The sequence below is a fragment of the Cebidichthys violaceus genome, unplaced genomic scaffold (assembly GCF_023349555.1).
Source record: "Cebidichthys violaceus isolate CVI_PGR_0920_01 unplaced genomic scaffold, fCebVio1.0.p SCAF_467, whole genome shotgun sequence".
Taxonomy (NCBI): domain Eukaryota; kingdom Metazoa; phylum Chordata; class Actinopteri; order Perciformes; family Stichaeidae; genus Cebidichthys; species Cebidichthys violaceus.
In genome coordinates this window covers 1-14,797 of record NW_027176669.1, presented here as the reverse complement: position 1 = coordinate 14,797, position 14,797 = coordinate 1, and the positions used below count along the sequence as shown (strand labels likewise).

The window sequence follows — 14,797 nt, the reverse complement described above, 5'->3', positions numbered from 1 at the left end:
GTCTGGAGGCGGGACGTTCAGTGTGTGTGTGTGTGTGTGGGGGGGTCTCGAGCGCGTCTCCGAGAAATGACGATCGCGACTGATTTGCGACAGCAGATGAAATGTCACGCCGCCCGGTTTACGTTTTTTTTTGGGTTTTTTTTTTTCAATTAACACAGGCTACTGATGAAATGTTGTTTATCACCACATGCGATACAGGCAGCTCTTATTCCTGTATCAGAGAACATATATTAGAACATATAGTATATATATATATATATATATATATATATATATATATATATATATATATATATATATACTGCAACATTCTATCTGCTTGTAACTGATGTGAAATATGTTTGAATTAATGGAACCGTTCTGAAAATATGTTTTTTTTCCCTTTTTCCCATAATCAAGTGTGTCGCTAGTGTGTTGACCCTGACCATGGATGGGTGAGCAACAGCACCTCGTGTGAACTCAGGTTCTTGGTTAAGTAAACACACCCTCAGCTCACTTGCCTCATACACTCTCCCAGAGAGGAGGGCTGTTGCAGAAGTGCACGGTCGGCACGGCTTATGGGCAGGTCTGACGAAACCCAGATGATTGGAAGTGGATGGCCCCGGTGTCCTCACCTGACTTTTTGTTTATTCTTCTTTATCGCCTGTCAGCCTGAATCTGACAGCTGCTGCCAAGGCCTCCTGTGTAGCATGTGTGACTTTGGTGACTCTCAGTGGTGTGAGTAACAAACACATGATAAAAACATTTTGTAGGGCCTATTTATGATGATTTAAGTCAGACAATGAGAGCCTACAACTCCAGTGTGGAGACGGTCCATTGTGTGGGTCACAAGGAGTGCGAGAGGAGTGTCTAAAACTGGAAAGAGTGAATCCGCAGGTGAGCAAGCGTGTGCCGGGTGAACTCCTCGGCACTCCTGTTTGAATCCCCAGTGATCTCAGGCAGAAAAAACACACGCTCACCGTGACAAAATGTGATATATGTGTCATCAAATGTTAGTAAATGTTGCGCAATATCTTGAAAATAATCATTCCTATCCCAACCGAAATGATGACTGGAGCCGTCGGGAGGGACAGGGTGGAGTGAAGTTCAGCTGAAACAATAACAATAAAATACTGCTCTCAATGCTCATGAGAAGCAGAGGAACATGTTTCCATGTAAACACAAAATGCTACTGGTGAGGTGAGGTTGTTATTCACCTCTGGAGCCAACTCTTAATGTCCTTTTTTTGGACAGTTTTGCTATAATAAGTGCAGCTTTCTTTGTTGATCGGGATTGGGTTGTTTCAGGGCTCAGGAATGTGGAAATAACCTCATCTGCTCAGCTGACATGAGAATTGTTGGGGGTTTGGTCTGAGGACCTAAGTCTGGGTCTGAGGAGCAGCATTGAGTCAGGGGGAAGAGAGGCTCTCCCCTGGGAAACAAACCTGAGACCCCCGGGGTTTTCACACAAACCTAACCACTGACCCCCAGTGTGGGCGTGGATGCACTGAGGTGGCATTCTGAGGACAAGCTATGAAAAAAAATGTAAAAGTAAATTCATTCCAGCTGAATTCTCCCCCTAATTGGATCATTTCTGGGTTAATCACAGGCTATTCAGACTGTATTTTAATCGTCAGGATCCCACAGAATTGCAGCTTCAACGTACGGCTGTGCTCTTATGTTGTTTACTAACCAAGAAGGTTAAGAGTATTTCTGAGCGAACAGTTTCAAACATCAGCCAGATGCAGGGATCCACTGTAGAGGACCATTCACGTTCATCACATTACTTAATTGACACTCTCCATATGTTGTATTAAAGAACCCTGAATGTTTTCAATGTGTAGTTTTTTTTAAAATCTTTAATAATGTAGGCGATCTATTCCAGATGTGGAATTTATGAACAGTTATGAACTATAATCCAGTGATTTAACTCTATGTGCCAATTTTTTTCCAAGTGAGAGGACACTCTCTTCCCTAACAATGGACACTGATCTAAGGCGACAACATTTTCCTCCAGTGTATGATGTCTGTCAGGGTGTTAACTTGAATGAAAAGCTTCTGGTCAAATGTCCTCATCGTCATTTATGTACGTCTCTTTTCAAGGCTTTATATTTTAGCATAGAAGAGTTGGAGGGTCCTTTAACTGACATATTATATAATGTGGAGGTGATAAAGCAGCCGTTGTGCATTTCTGTTTCCAAAAGGGGCCTTTAGGAGCCATCTCTGGAGTTAAGTGCATGTAGGACACAATATGTCCAGTAGGCGTCGCCCTCGAGCTTTGCGTCATGGTCAATATAGGGAGGTGGAGCGCCAATAGTTTGTTTTGACCGACACGCGACGCTAGATGACGCTAGCATGTGTTGTTGTAACGGTGAAAGTTTGACTGCACGGAGATGTATGGCCAATCATTCAGGATTCTTGAATGTAACACGTTAAAGAACATAAACGGTGGGCAATACAAATTCCGTAGACGGCGAAAAAGCAGAAGTTGGATTTATCTCGCCAGAAGCTAACATGCTGTGCTACGAAGAGCGTGCTAATTCATTAGCCGGTCTATAAAAGTCTTACAACGTTACTTTGATGTCACCGACTTCGTCGTGGTGCGGCCATAGAAGCCAGCTACCGTCTCAGCTGGAAACCGGACATTTAACGCCGGGGAGTGTAATCACCGGAGCCCGTCATTGAAACGTTCAGCTATGGGTACGAAGATCGATGCGGTTTGACGGTGGTTGTCGGACATCCGCCAGGACACCGGGAGCTTCTCTTCAATGGCGACAGAGGAGACCTTCCCACTCAACACGAGGTATGTGAAGAACTACACATTTGTATGAATGGCCATTCATGTTTGCGCACAGTGTTCGGTACCCGTATATAGCTTTGTTTAATATTCGCGCTGCGAGCCTCCGGCAGAAGGCACGCGAGCGGAGGCGTTTACGCTCTATGCGCTGCATTCATCTCCGAAACGCCAGAGGGCGAACAAACAAAATGTACCGCGAGGAATCAAAAAGAAAACGCGTGTAACCTAGAAACCTGACCATAGACTGAAGATATAACCGGTAAAAAGCCATAAAGTAACCTCCACAATGACGACGAGGGATTGTTGTTATCTGTAAACTAATTTTCTGGGTTTGTTTCGTTCCTGATTAACTTGAACACAGCTGTGTTGTCAGTCCAGACGGTTGAGTTTTTCACCCTCTAGTTGCAGTTCTGCTCTCAGAATCCCGTCACCCTGCACTGCAAGCACAGCGGCTGGTAGTTCCATCCTTGGGGTTGTCTCTGTCTTCAACTCGTGCCTTTCCTAGAGTGAAGGCTAGACACATCTTCTCCTTGTCTTTCTGCAGCCTCGGGTAACAAACCGTGCCATTACCCTCCTCACTAGCATCAGAGCAGGGATGTAGTTCGAGATTTGTGAGTTATCCAAAATCTTTGGTTTTGAGCTCGGCACGCTAAATGTGCTGAGCCGTCTTAGGTCTTCTGGCCAAACCCATCCACAGCAGGTGGTATTTATCAGTAACGTGATCATCCCAACTGTAGCTGTACTGCATTCCCACAAAGTGGCAGTATTAGCCAGGTAAATGGACAGACACTAAGCAGGACGACTCGGCTCGGAGCGGTTCCCTCTACCACTACTCACGCATAGCGTGGTTAGTCAGGGCTGCCAAGGAATGCACAGCTACTAAGCTGGTTAGAACCGAGTTTCTGCTACAAACCATGGGACAGGAAAGTGTTGGGCTGGCATATTTGTGTTGGAGGTGCTTGGGTTTGAGACCAACCTTTTCTATAAGCTCCTGTAAGTCCTCACCCAGAGGAAAATGCCTGTAAGTGCCGACAACATTGTGACTGAAGGAGATTTGGTAAGATGGCCATACCTGTCAAAGGTACGAACTCCCGGCATCACGGCTTACATTGACCCGTTGACTGGAACGCTCCCAAGTTGTTTGAACCTTGGTTGTTCATTGGCAGCCATGGGGCTGGTCCATAAGCTATAAGAACAGCGCTGGGATTGCTCATTCGTGGTCTTTTGCTTGGAAGCCGAGTTCCCTTCAGAAGTTGCCTCCGGGATTTCGGTTGGAAGAAACGCTGAGTAAGCAGAACAACCGCGCTTTCAAACGAGAGCGCTATATGGTTGAAGGAGAAAAGGAGAAGAAACTGGCAGAACTGAAATTTGAGGAGGAGGCTGAGCTCAAACGGAAGGAGTGGAGGAAGCAGAGGGAGAAGGTGCAGCAGAGACGGAAAGAGCTGGAGAACAAGGCGCCGAAGAAGAAAGTAAAGTTGAAAAAGCAAGGAGATTGTCGCCTGGCTGAACAGGTTCCTGAGGCCAGGTCCAGGAAGAAACGATCTAAAAGAAGAAAAATGTGTCCTTGGGCAAGACACTTCATCACAAGTGGCTTCCGAAGGCTGTGGCATCGGTGTGTGAGCGCTTCGATAGTCCTTATGAGTAAAGGTCCATTTAATATTTACCATTTAAACTCTGCCTGCTCTATGAGACTTCAGGGTAGCAGGTCTTCTCAAGTGTCCTGTGTCAATGGAACTGAAATGTTTTCATCGTTGTATTATTTTTGATTATGGCTCCTTAAATTGTAATTCCTAGAATTGTATTGTTGGCTGGTCATTACAATTAGGGGCCAGTATGTAGGAGCCATGTCTGGAGAGTGTGTGTAAGGACATCGTTGGTCCAGTAAGTGTCACCCTTGTGCTTAGAGTACCAGGATGTATCTGGATGATAGAACCCAATAATAACAAAGTGAATTTGGGGCACTTAAGACCTTAAGATGAACATTGTGCAGGTTCTGACCTCCATCAAACACTCATCACATGCCACATGCCTGTAAATACGACTTTACACTGCACATTGTCTGACACATCAGCTTCTGTTTGTGTATAACATGTGATGCGATAGCAGCATCAGAAGTCCTTGTTCTGATTTTGACTTGTATCTGCACTGTTGGAGTCAACAAAGGAACGGTTTCCAGGGGGTGTAGCTTCAAAGGCATAACTAGCGCCAGATGTGCTGTAGAAGCTCACCTGGATCCCATTGTCCGTGGTTCTGAAGACGCCCTCTGATTCATCCGATCGTTGTATGGAGTCCTGTTACTTCACTTAACTCTGCATTATGAAAAGATCACATACAGCTGGTGTTTCGTGACGTCAGGTGTCGTTACAGAAATCATTCTACATTTTGGGACATTTTCTTTCTTGCCCAGAGTTACATGAGAAGATGAATAGCGCCTACATGTCTCTTGGCTAAATATTACGACAGCCAGGTGACAGTTAGCTTAGCATAAAGAACGGAAACAGTTGAAACAGTTAACCTGGATCAGTCCAAAGATCAATAAAGGAGATATAACGTGTTATTGGTAAGCTTTAGGGTACATTTTTTTACCTTTTAAAAAGGTAAAAAGAATGTTTTGTGTTTTATCTCAATCATCATCTATTTTGCACAAAATCAGTTTAATTATGATATTAATAGAATTTGTTATCTAATAACATTAAATGATGAACCGATGTGGGTAAAGCATCAATAGTTTCAGAAAATCTTCTTCCTAACTGTCTCTGTCCACACGCCCTCTTGTGCACCAGGTGACAAATATCAGTATATATATATATATATATATATATATATATATATATATATATATATATATATATATATATATATATATATATATATACATACACACACACACACACACACACACACACACACACACACACACACACACACACACACACACGCACAGTATTGGTAGAACCACAGTAGTGGTTCTGCACTGTACCATGAAGTTCTGTAAGATATCGCAACATACCAACTACAGCTCTCTGTCTCCATCTGGTGGTGAACAAACGCCACTGCCCCCACTTTCTGGTCAAAGTGAGCAGGTGACACAGCTCTCAGTGGAGGTCTGTGCTCAGGGCACTCCGACCGACCGCTCAAATACACGACTCCTCTTGCAGGAATCAAAACATCACATTTCGCTCACAGTTCTGTCCCGGTACACAAACGTAATTCGACTGTAATCTGCGTCTGTGCACTCGTAAAGGTTGATTTACAGACCGAGTAGTGCTTCTACTTTGTTTTGTGCTCTTTCAAATCTTTTGTCATCACTATGCTCCCGTTGCAGTTTCTTGTCCTGTCAGAATGAAGCGATAAGAAGCGTACAGGTAAAAGTCACAGATAGATGAAGCAGGCAGTGTTTTGTACTCCTTGTCTACTTTGTGTGGATGACATTGTCTGACATAGTAAAAACAAGTGTACATTACTAGCCCTATACACAGGGTGCTAGTATTACCTGGGGATATATAGTTTGTATGAACTGCAGAGGTCGGCTTCTTCTTAATTCTGTGAGAATCTGTGTGCATCTTGGTGATTGTTTTTTTTTTGTGTTTGGTAGAAGTTTTGACGCCATGTTTGGTGCAAAATCAGGAGGCCGAAATAGTCCCATAATATAATAGTAATTGTCATAGTATATATAAATATAATTTAGCATTATATTTGTGATATAAGCGGATGTTATGCAGAGCATTGATGTCAGTGATTTTAACCCATGGGTCACATGTAACGCAGACATGGAGCTAATAGGGTTTATGGTCTATGATGACTGCGAGCTTTGCCCCGACTGAGCATTTTTTGAGAGTCAATGTTTTAATTGAGTTAAATCCCTCATAATAAATCAAGAACACCTTTTAGAAATATTCTTCTTGTAGCTGATGAAGAAGAGGCCTCGTTGGTCAACCGGCCGGTAAAAAGACATCGCTGGCTCCTTTCTTATCATCCTTGTAGTTTAAGTCGCAGTTCCTACTTTTCCCAATAAGAAATCCTTAAAACAAAAGACAAGACCACCTGACTGTTTTATTTGTAAAATACATTTAATCCCTTTATATTTGGGCAAACCGAAGTCTACAGGAGTAGAGCGGGGCTGAGATCAAAGTGGCAGTGGGTCCCGAGAGTCAGTTCCCAAAATTCTAAAAAAGGGTCGGCAACACGGACAGCACTGTCGGAGAGGTTAGTGCCCTCGTCATTGGGGAATCATTGTTGTCATCGTTCTTTATTTTTTATTTTTGTATGATTTCTGGGGGAGAAGCTAGCTGATGCGTTGAAAGGTTCGACTTCTTCTCGGTCGCCACTGCCACAAAATATCACCCTTTCCTTCTTGACTCTTTTGACGACGTACCAAACACTGATATCACAATACAAGAAGAAGAAAACAAACAGCCTTCATGATTTGTGTTAGTACTTCAGAGCTGTAAATATTACAAGACACTATTTATTTGACCGTTTCTCGGTTTAAGTATGAGATGTTAACAAGTTTTTTTTTTTAGTTTTTTTTTTTTAGTCGACCGACAAAAAGCTGTGATGATACGTGAGGTTACACGAGACGATGTGATTTGATGTGCGGTGCGGTGCAGCTATGCGTTGCGTAGGAACAGACCTCAGGACAAAAATAGGGAGTAAAAAAAAACATAATAAACGGCACGTTCGGGTGACCGGGCGGGAGCGATCTGATTGGCTGAACTTCAGCAGGCAGGTGGGAATGACTCGTGGTCGGTATCACCAATCAGCCTGCGACAGTCACAAAAACAGAATCAAGTGACCACTTGTGAAATGAAATGCAATCCAACACAGCAGCCCACATGCAGTGAATGATACGGGGGTTTAGTGCGACTTGGTTAGGTGTTAATCACGAGATACCGCGGATAGGTTTTAAGGGGAGCTACATGCTGGAACTACTTCTTCTCCGGGTGTTGTGACTTCCAGGAGTCTCCGCCGTTTCTCTCGCCCTGCACCGGGAACAAGTCACCACCACGAGCGGCGACAACGAGGAGGGTTAGTATAGGCTGTGGAGCCGGAGGGGGGTAGTACAGCGACACGACCAGGTCAGATGAGACGGGACTAGTCGGGACTAGACTCAACCAGACGAGGCAAACCCTGATTTTCAGATCTCTTTCTGCGGTAGCGCTGGCTACGAGCTGGAGTTCCACCGCGCGCTTCCTCCACGAGCACGTAGTTAACTAAGTTCCTACAGAGCTGAGCTACCTGGGACAGGTGGCTGATGTGTCGACGGGCAACGAGATTGTTGGAAAAACACGCGACCGATACATGGATGCGTCAAGGAGCGCGACGAGATGTGAGCCAACCTGCTTTAAGCGGAGATGTCACGGGCCATAGTTCAATCCGAGTCCTCTGATTTAGGAGATTATAGTGTTAAGCAAGTCGCCTCCACAAAGAAGTGCACAGTTGTATAAAAAACGTATTTCATACAACTGAGCACTCGAGACAATTTTGGACACACAATGAACAACAAATGGTCAACAAATAACTCCTCGGGGCCAAAACGACAGACATCGGGTCACTTTCACTTTGGTTCCAGCTTCCAAGAAATAACTGAGATTCCTTCTTTAGTCAGTTCCTGCAGACATCGCACACAGCGTGGGTGTGGACCAGGACAATGGTCTTGTAGGACGGGGGGGCTGCATGCGTGTTCGTCTCTCGCGTGGCGCGGCGAGGCCGACACCAGCGCTCCACCGGTGCCGGTCACAGGCCCGCCATCATCTGGTTTAGTCTAGAGCAAGACGGACGAGCAGAGAGAGCAGGAAGGATACAGGAGAAGGATCTACTGCAATGCAATTTGCATGCTTCGGCAGTCATAAAGCACTGTTAATATATATATATATATACAGTTTATACATAAAACAGTGAAAAAACATCCATTAAATCCAAGAATATAAGAGCATGTTCATAGGCGGAGGAAGCAGTAAAACCACTAATGCGTCACTAAAGGATTAGAGCACCAGCACCGGAGGACATCATTCATGTGTGATATAATATCTACATGTCGGGGTTAGGAAAGCACTGGTCAAATATGCATGACAGCATCTGTGACTAACAAAAAAAAAAAAAAAAAAAAAAAAGACAGTGTAATTAAAACGCTCAATGGAGGATGGTCTACGCTGTCTCCTCAAAGAGCCGACTAAATCCAGCAAGCAATATATGTGACGTTTCCTGCTTTTATAAAAGAAAATGAAAGAGAGCGAGACGGGAGACTGCGCGGTCGTCCCTCCTTCGGCGGCCCGTCGCTTTAGTACACCGGGCTGTTGCGGATCCCGCAGCACAACACCATGCTGAAGATCATCTCGAAGATCTAGGACGACGAAACACGGGACAGAAGTGCCGATTAGAAATCTTTGTCCTCAATAACAAAAAACAGTCACAGGGAAAGCAAAAACATTCACATATTAGGAAAAACACATCAATTCATTTACTTTCCATGAATGTGATAAGAAGAGTGACACCACTCTAATGTCCTTCTCGTCTCTGTCCTCAGTCCCGACCTATTGTATAATGCCTGCAGTTGTCGGGTCGGGTTCGGGTGGTTGATGAACGCATGTTGGGCGGTGCGGGTGGCCGGATCGTAACGGGCCGGTTTCGTGCGTCTGGACTGATCAGCGCGTCACTAATGTCAGGAGGACTCGCAGTAAAGCCGCGTTCTTCATTAAGATGACGATGAGATATAATCGTATGTGAAATATTGGTTTTGGCTAGACTAAAATGATCAATGTAGTCTGACTGAAAAAGGACATTTGACACGGGACTAAGACTAAATTAATAGATAGTTGAGGAACAAATTAAAAGAGAAAACATTCTGACTAAAAGTAATGACTAAAAGATGACTCACATGTAATGACTCATCGACTAGAATGTGACTAAAACTAGTTAGCAGGGTTAAGACTAAATCTAAAAATGGCTGCCAAAATGAACACGGAGCTCAATTGTATGAACAAATAATTAAAAGCTGACTTGTTCCTTCACTGCCATGAACACACTGTTCACGCTGTAGTTTAGTCTGACTCTGGAAACACTCACTGAAGCGCCAAATGTGCGTTAATCCGCCGCCGAAAATAGTCCCTACCAAACGCACAATTTATTCCCGTTTGAGCGACGTGTTTTAAAGACTACAGTGCCCAGCTGTTTAAGAAATTACTGAGCCTTTTTTAAAAACATGGAGCACTATATGTTTTACGCTTTTAGTAGGGACCAACTAGCATGAAGCTCTTTAGCAGTGTAGCGAAGTCAGAGTACGATGGGATGGACTAACGCATTGTTGGGTTTGATCTTGTGCGATTTGTTGACAGCAGTATAGAGTTTGAATAAGTCTCAGACCAATTAGTTTAAAATGTCCAATAGACAGACGAAGAGAAACAGAGAAACTTACCTTACATCCAAACATGTTCAAAGTCCAAACACGAGCAGTCACACAAGCCTACTTCATTCAAACAAAAAAAGTGTCATTGAGAGGTTTGGACGTCTCACCATAATAACTGCGACCACCAGGGCGGCGATACCAATCAGGTAGATCTTATCTGTGAACAACTCATTGATGCTCTTGTGGCAATTCTGCAAAAGGAGAGCCGAGAAAACACCGTCATTTATAATCATTTACTGATCGCCTCGTGTCTGATTCTGAGCTCACGGGGGAAACAAACAAGTACTACATTTTACTTCAGCCTATTAGTATTCAAGTACTATTTCATAGTTGTACCAGTGACCAGACAGCCCTCGAATTTGTTGGCTGGGATGACGAAGTCATTGGCGCCATTCCACTTCAAACTAATGCTGCAAAGTGTGTGAAATCAATGGATGCAGCATCAGAAGTATATCAGAGCTCAGGCATCTGTAGAGGGAGTTTATATATATATATATATACCATGTCCCTTGCATTTAGTCTATTATACAGTCCAAAAATACATGTTTTTCAGTCCATGTTTTCTGTCAGACGATTACTTTAAGGGTAAAGGCCAGTGCTTTTATTTTGAAAAGATATTGGCTACACGTGCTGGAAAAGCACCAGTTCCATATAACGGAACACAAGACAACCCTGGCAGACCCGGGAGTCTTGGATGGGACCCCGGTTAATTTCAGTAATGTCAATGTGCTGCCAAGAAATCAAGTTTAAGGCCCCCGTGCAACACAAGTAGTGAATACAGATCCCCCCCCCCCCCCCCCCCCCCCATATCTTTCCATGAAGACTTTGCACTTAAGCAGCCCTCGGTGATTCTCCACACCGCAGATTTCTGTCAGAACTCTATACTCCCGGTTGGTGGTTTAGCCATCAAAAGACGACCACGTCACGTCAGTGTTTCTCAACCTTCTACAGGGCCCCCCCCCCCCCCCCGACCCCACGGAGCTGTGGAACGGAAAACACCGAAGACATGGTTGGACGTCCCTTCACTTTCTAGATGACAGGATTGAAACCGCTCTCATATTTGAGTGTGAAGCTGGAGCCAGAAACCTTTTCATTTGGGAGTTCTGTATTGACAGAGCCAGTTGAGTAGTGTGTGTGTGTGTGTGTGTGTGTGTGTGTGTGTGTGTGTGTGTGTGTGTGTGTGTGTGTGTGTGTGTGTGTGTGTGTGTGTGTGATTCAACAAACCGGTTCATGGGAGAACTTCACTCTTTGTCTCCGACCCGTTAAGTGGAACAGTACAGATGTTCGTTCAGTCACACTCTCCACAATGCATTATAAACATACTTGCAATGCGTTACAATGTGCTTTATAGCACTGTATAACTGTATAAATAAGTACTCATGAATATTCATGTTTCATAACAATAATCACAACAAATAATAAAGCATTTTAGAGTGACTTATTGTCACTTTTTTTTTGCAAGGATCCTTGTGTATTGTTACTCTCATAGTTGTAATACATTATAATCTTCTTCATAATGAACTTTAATCACTGCAGTGATGCATTATGACGTGATTATAATGCATTCTAACAGTGATTATAATGTATTATAACAGTGATTATAATGCATTCTAACAGTGATTATAATGTATTATAACAGTGATTATAATGTATTATAACAGTGATTATAATGCATTATAACAGTGATTATAATGCATTCTAACAGTGATTATAATGTATTATAACAGTGATTATAATGTATTATAACAGTGATTATAATGTATTATAACAGTGATTATAATGCATTATAACAGTGATTATAATGCATTCTAACAGTGATTATAATGTATTATAACAGTGATTATAATGTATTATAACAGTGATTATAATGTATTATAACAGTGATTATAATGCATTCTAACAGTGATTATAATGTATTATAACAGTGATTATAATGCATTCTAACAGTGATTATAATGTATTATAACAGTGATTATAATGCATTATAACAGTGATTATAATGTATTATAACAGTGATTATAATGCATTATAACAGTGATTATAATGCATTATAACAGTGATTATAATGTATTATAACAGTGATTATAATGTATTATAACAGTGATTATAATGCATTATAACAGTGATTATAATGCATTATAACAGTGATTATAATGTATTATAACAGTGATTATAATGCATTCTAACAGTGATTATAATGTATTATAACAGTGATTATAATGCATTATAACAGTGATTATAATGTATTATAACAGTGATTATAATGCATTATAACAGTGATTATAATGCATTCTAACAGTGATTATAATGTATTCTAACAGTGATTATAATGTATTATAACAGTGATTATAATGCATTCTAACAGTGATTATAATGTATTATAACAGTGATTATAATGCATTCTAACAGTGATTATAATGTATTCTAACAGTGATTATAATGCATTCTAACAGTGATTATAATGCATTATAACAGTGATTATAATGCATTCTAACAGTGATTATAATGTATTATAACAGTGATTATAATGTATTATAACAGTGATTATAATGCATTATAACAGTGATTATAATGTATTATAACAGTGATTATAATGCATTCTAACAGTGATTATAATGTATTATAACAGTGATTATAATGTATTATAACAGTGATTATAATGCATTATAACAGTGATTATAATGTATTCTAACAGTGATTATAATGTATTCTAACAGTGATAGTAATGCATTCTAACAGTGATTGTAATGCATTATAACAGTGATTGTAATGCATTATAACAGTGATTGTAATGTATTATAACAGTGATTGTAATGTATTATAACAGTGATTGTAATGCATTATAACAGTGATTGTAATGTATTATAACAGTGATTGTAATGCATTATAACAGTGATTGTAATGTATTATAACAGTGATTATAATGCATTACATATGGGAATAATAATACACTATGATCCTTGCTAAAGGAAAAGGTCAGTGACCAGCAATCATGAAGTCTTTTCATACGTGATATACGTCATTATAAGATGCTTTATAATGTGCTTATGATTAAAGCATTATGAATATGTATGAGTGCTTATAACTATACAGAGCTATAAGACGATCATAGAGCATTTATAGTAACGTTTAAAATGCATTATAGACATAGACGTGTTACATTTCATTCTTCTCCCGTCAACTCATCCATTACATCTTGATGGCATGAATAATGAAGGAATGATGATTCGGGTTAACTTTTACTCTTCGATCGGACTCAGAATGCGTCGTGACGGCCGGAGCGTGGTCGATCACACTTACAGATGACAGCCCAGAGTTGGGGCAGAGGTCGGTGATGCCGAGCGTGTCCGAGATCTGCGTCAGCCAGGAGGTGGCGTGGCCTTTACCGCAGCAGTTCAGCTGAAACACACAAACCAACACAGCGATGATCCCAGTGATGTCTTTTAATAACTTCTATTATTACTATCACTATTTTTCTCTTCGCCCCTCAGGTGGGGGGGAACTGGTTTGCGGAAGTTCTCCCTATTCTCAGTTCCTCTTTCAAATGTTTCTTGTGAGGATATAATTAAGTCTCTGTAACGATGCTATCGGTTTCTGTTAGTTCAGCGATGTTTATGAGAAGTAGGGCTGGGTGTCAGTATTTCATACTTTTTATTCATTTTTTGGTGTCAACAGAAATAACCCAGCACCAAGCAGTATCCAAACTTCTCCGGTCAAACGATACCTTCTATTCCAATCTCTTTGTACCCAGATCTAGAAAAAAGAAAAAAAGACTTATTTGTATGGTTTGGCTCACTGCCAATCACCGCAAGCGCTCTTTGATTCAAAGCGACGTGCGATTGGCCCATGCAGGTTGTGGTGTGGCGAGGTGGAGCACGGCGTATTTGACGTAGAGCTTAGCGGTTCAGCGTGCCAGCATTCCACCGGAATGTTGGACAGCACGGCTTTACTGCACGCCTGTGACGTCTGATGGAAATAAATGCGGCGGCGGCAACGCAACTGAATGGTTCCATTCACGGGACGGGTATCGAAACGAAGTAGTATGAACATAAAGTACTCTATTGGTATCAATATCTCTTTAAGGGTACAGGTATTGTACTTTTTTAAGCAACACCCAGCCCCAGTCATGTGGAACGGCAGACGTCTCAAAACACTACATTACCCACGTGCCTCGGTCCGTGCCTTTTGGCATCCAGTCCGATCTGTCCCGAGCCGATTCAAAATGCTTTGTTGTTAAAGTTAACAAAACAAGATGGCCTGGTTGCCAAAAATCTGAGTGAATTGTTTTAAGCCGCAAATATGCGATCTGTGACTTTCTTTCTCCCGCAGTGCATCTTGGGATTCTTCCTCGACTTATGATGAGCTATTTTCGAACACATCTTTTGTGCCGATAAGCCACGTGAGTTTTCATCTCCATCTTGAACACAAAATGATACGTTTGAGATGTTCATACCGTATCGTGGAAGACCTTGAGCACGGTGGCGGCGGCCTTTCTGTTGGTGGAGTCGGCGGTCATGGTGTCTGTGATGGCCTTATCGTACACAGAGTCATAGAAGCTGATCATCTCCTTCGACACCTGAAACAGGAAACAGAGAGGTTCCTCTGGGCTCAGAGACA

General features: G+C 42.0%; 1 protein-coding gene across 1 annotated transcript; it reads right to left on the bottom strand.

Annotated features, from left to right (window-relative positions):
• Positions 1-6,808: 6,808 nt before the first annotated feature.
• LOC137886892 (CD81 antigen-like) lies at positions 6,809-14,777 on the bottom strand. The gene is made up of 4 exons (XM_068729562.1): positions 14,634-14,777; positions 13,481-13,579; positions 10,288-10,371; positions 6,809-9,118 (listed from the first exon to the last, which is right to left on the bottom strand). Exons 1-4 carry the CDS (start codon positions 14,742-14,744, stop codon positions 9,056-9,058), a joined length of 357 nt encoding a protein of 118 aa, XP_068585663.1. The 5' UTR covers positions 14,745-14,777; the 3' UTR covers positions 6,809-9,055.
• Positions 14,778-14,797: the final 20 nt, after the last annotated feature.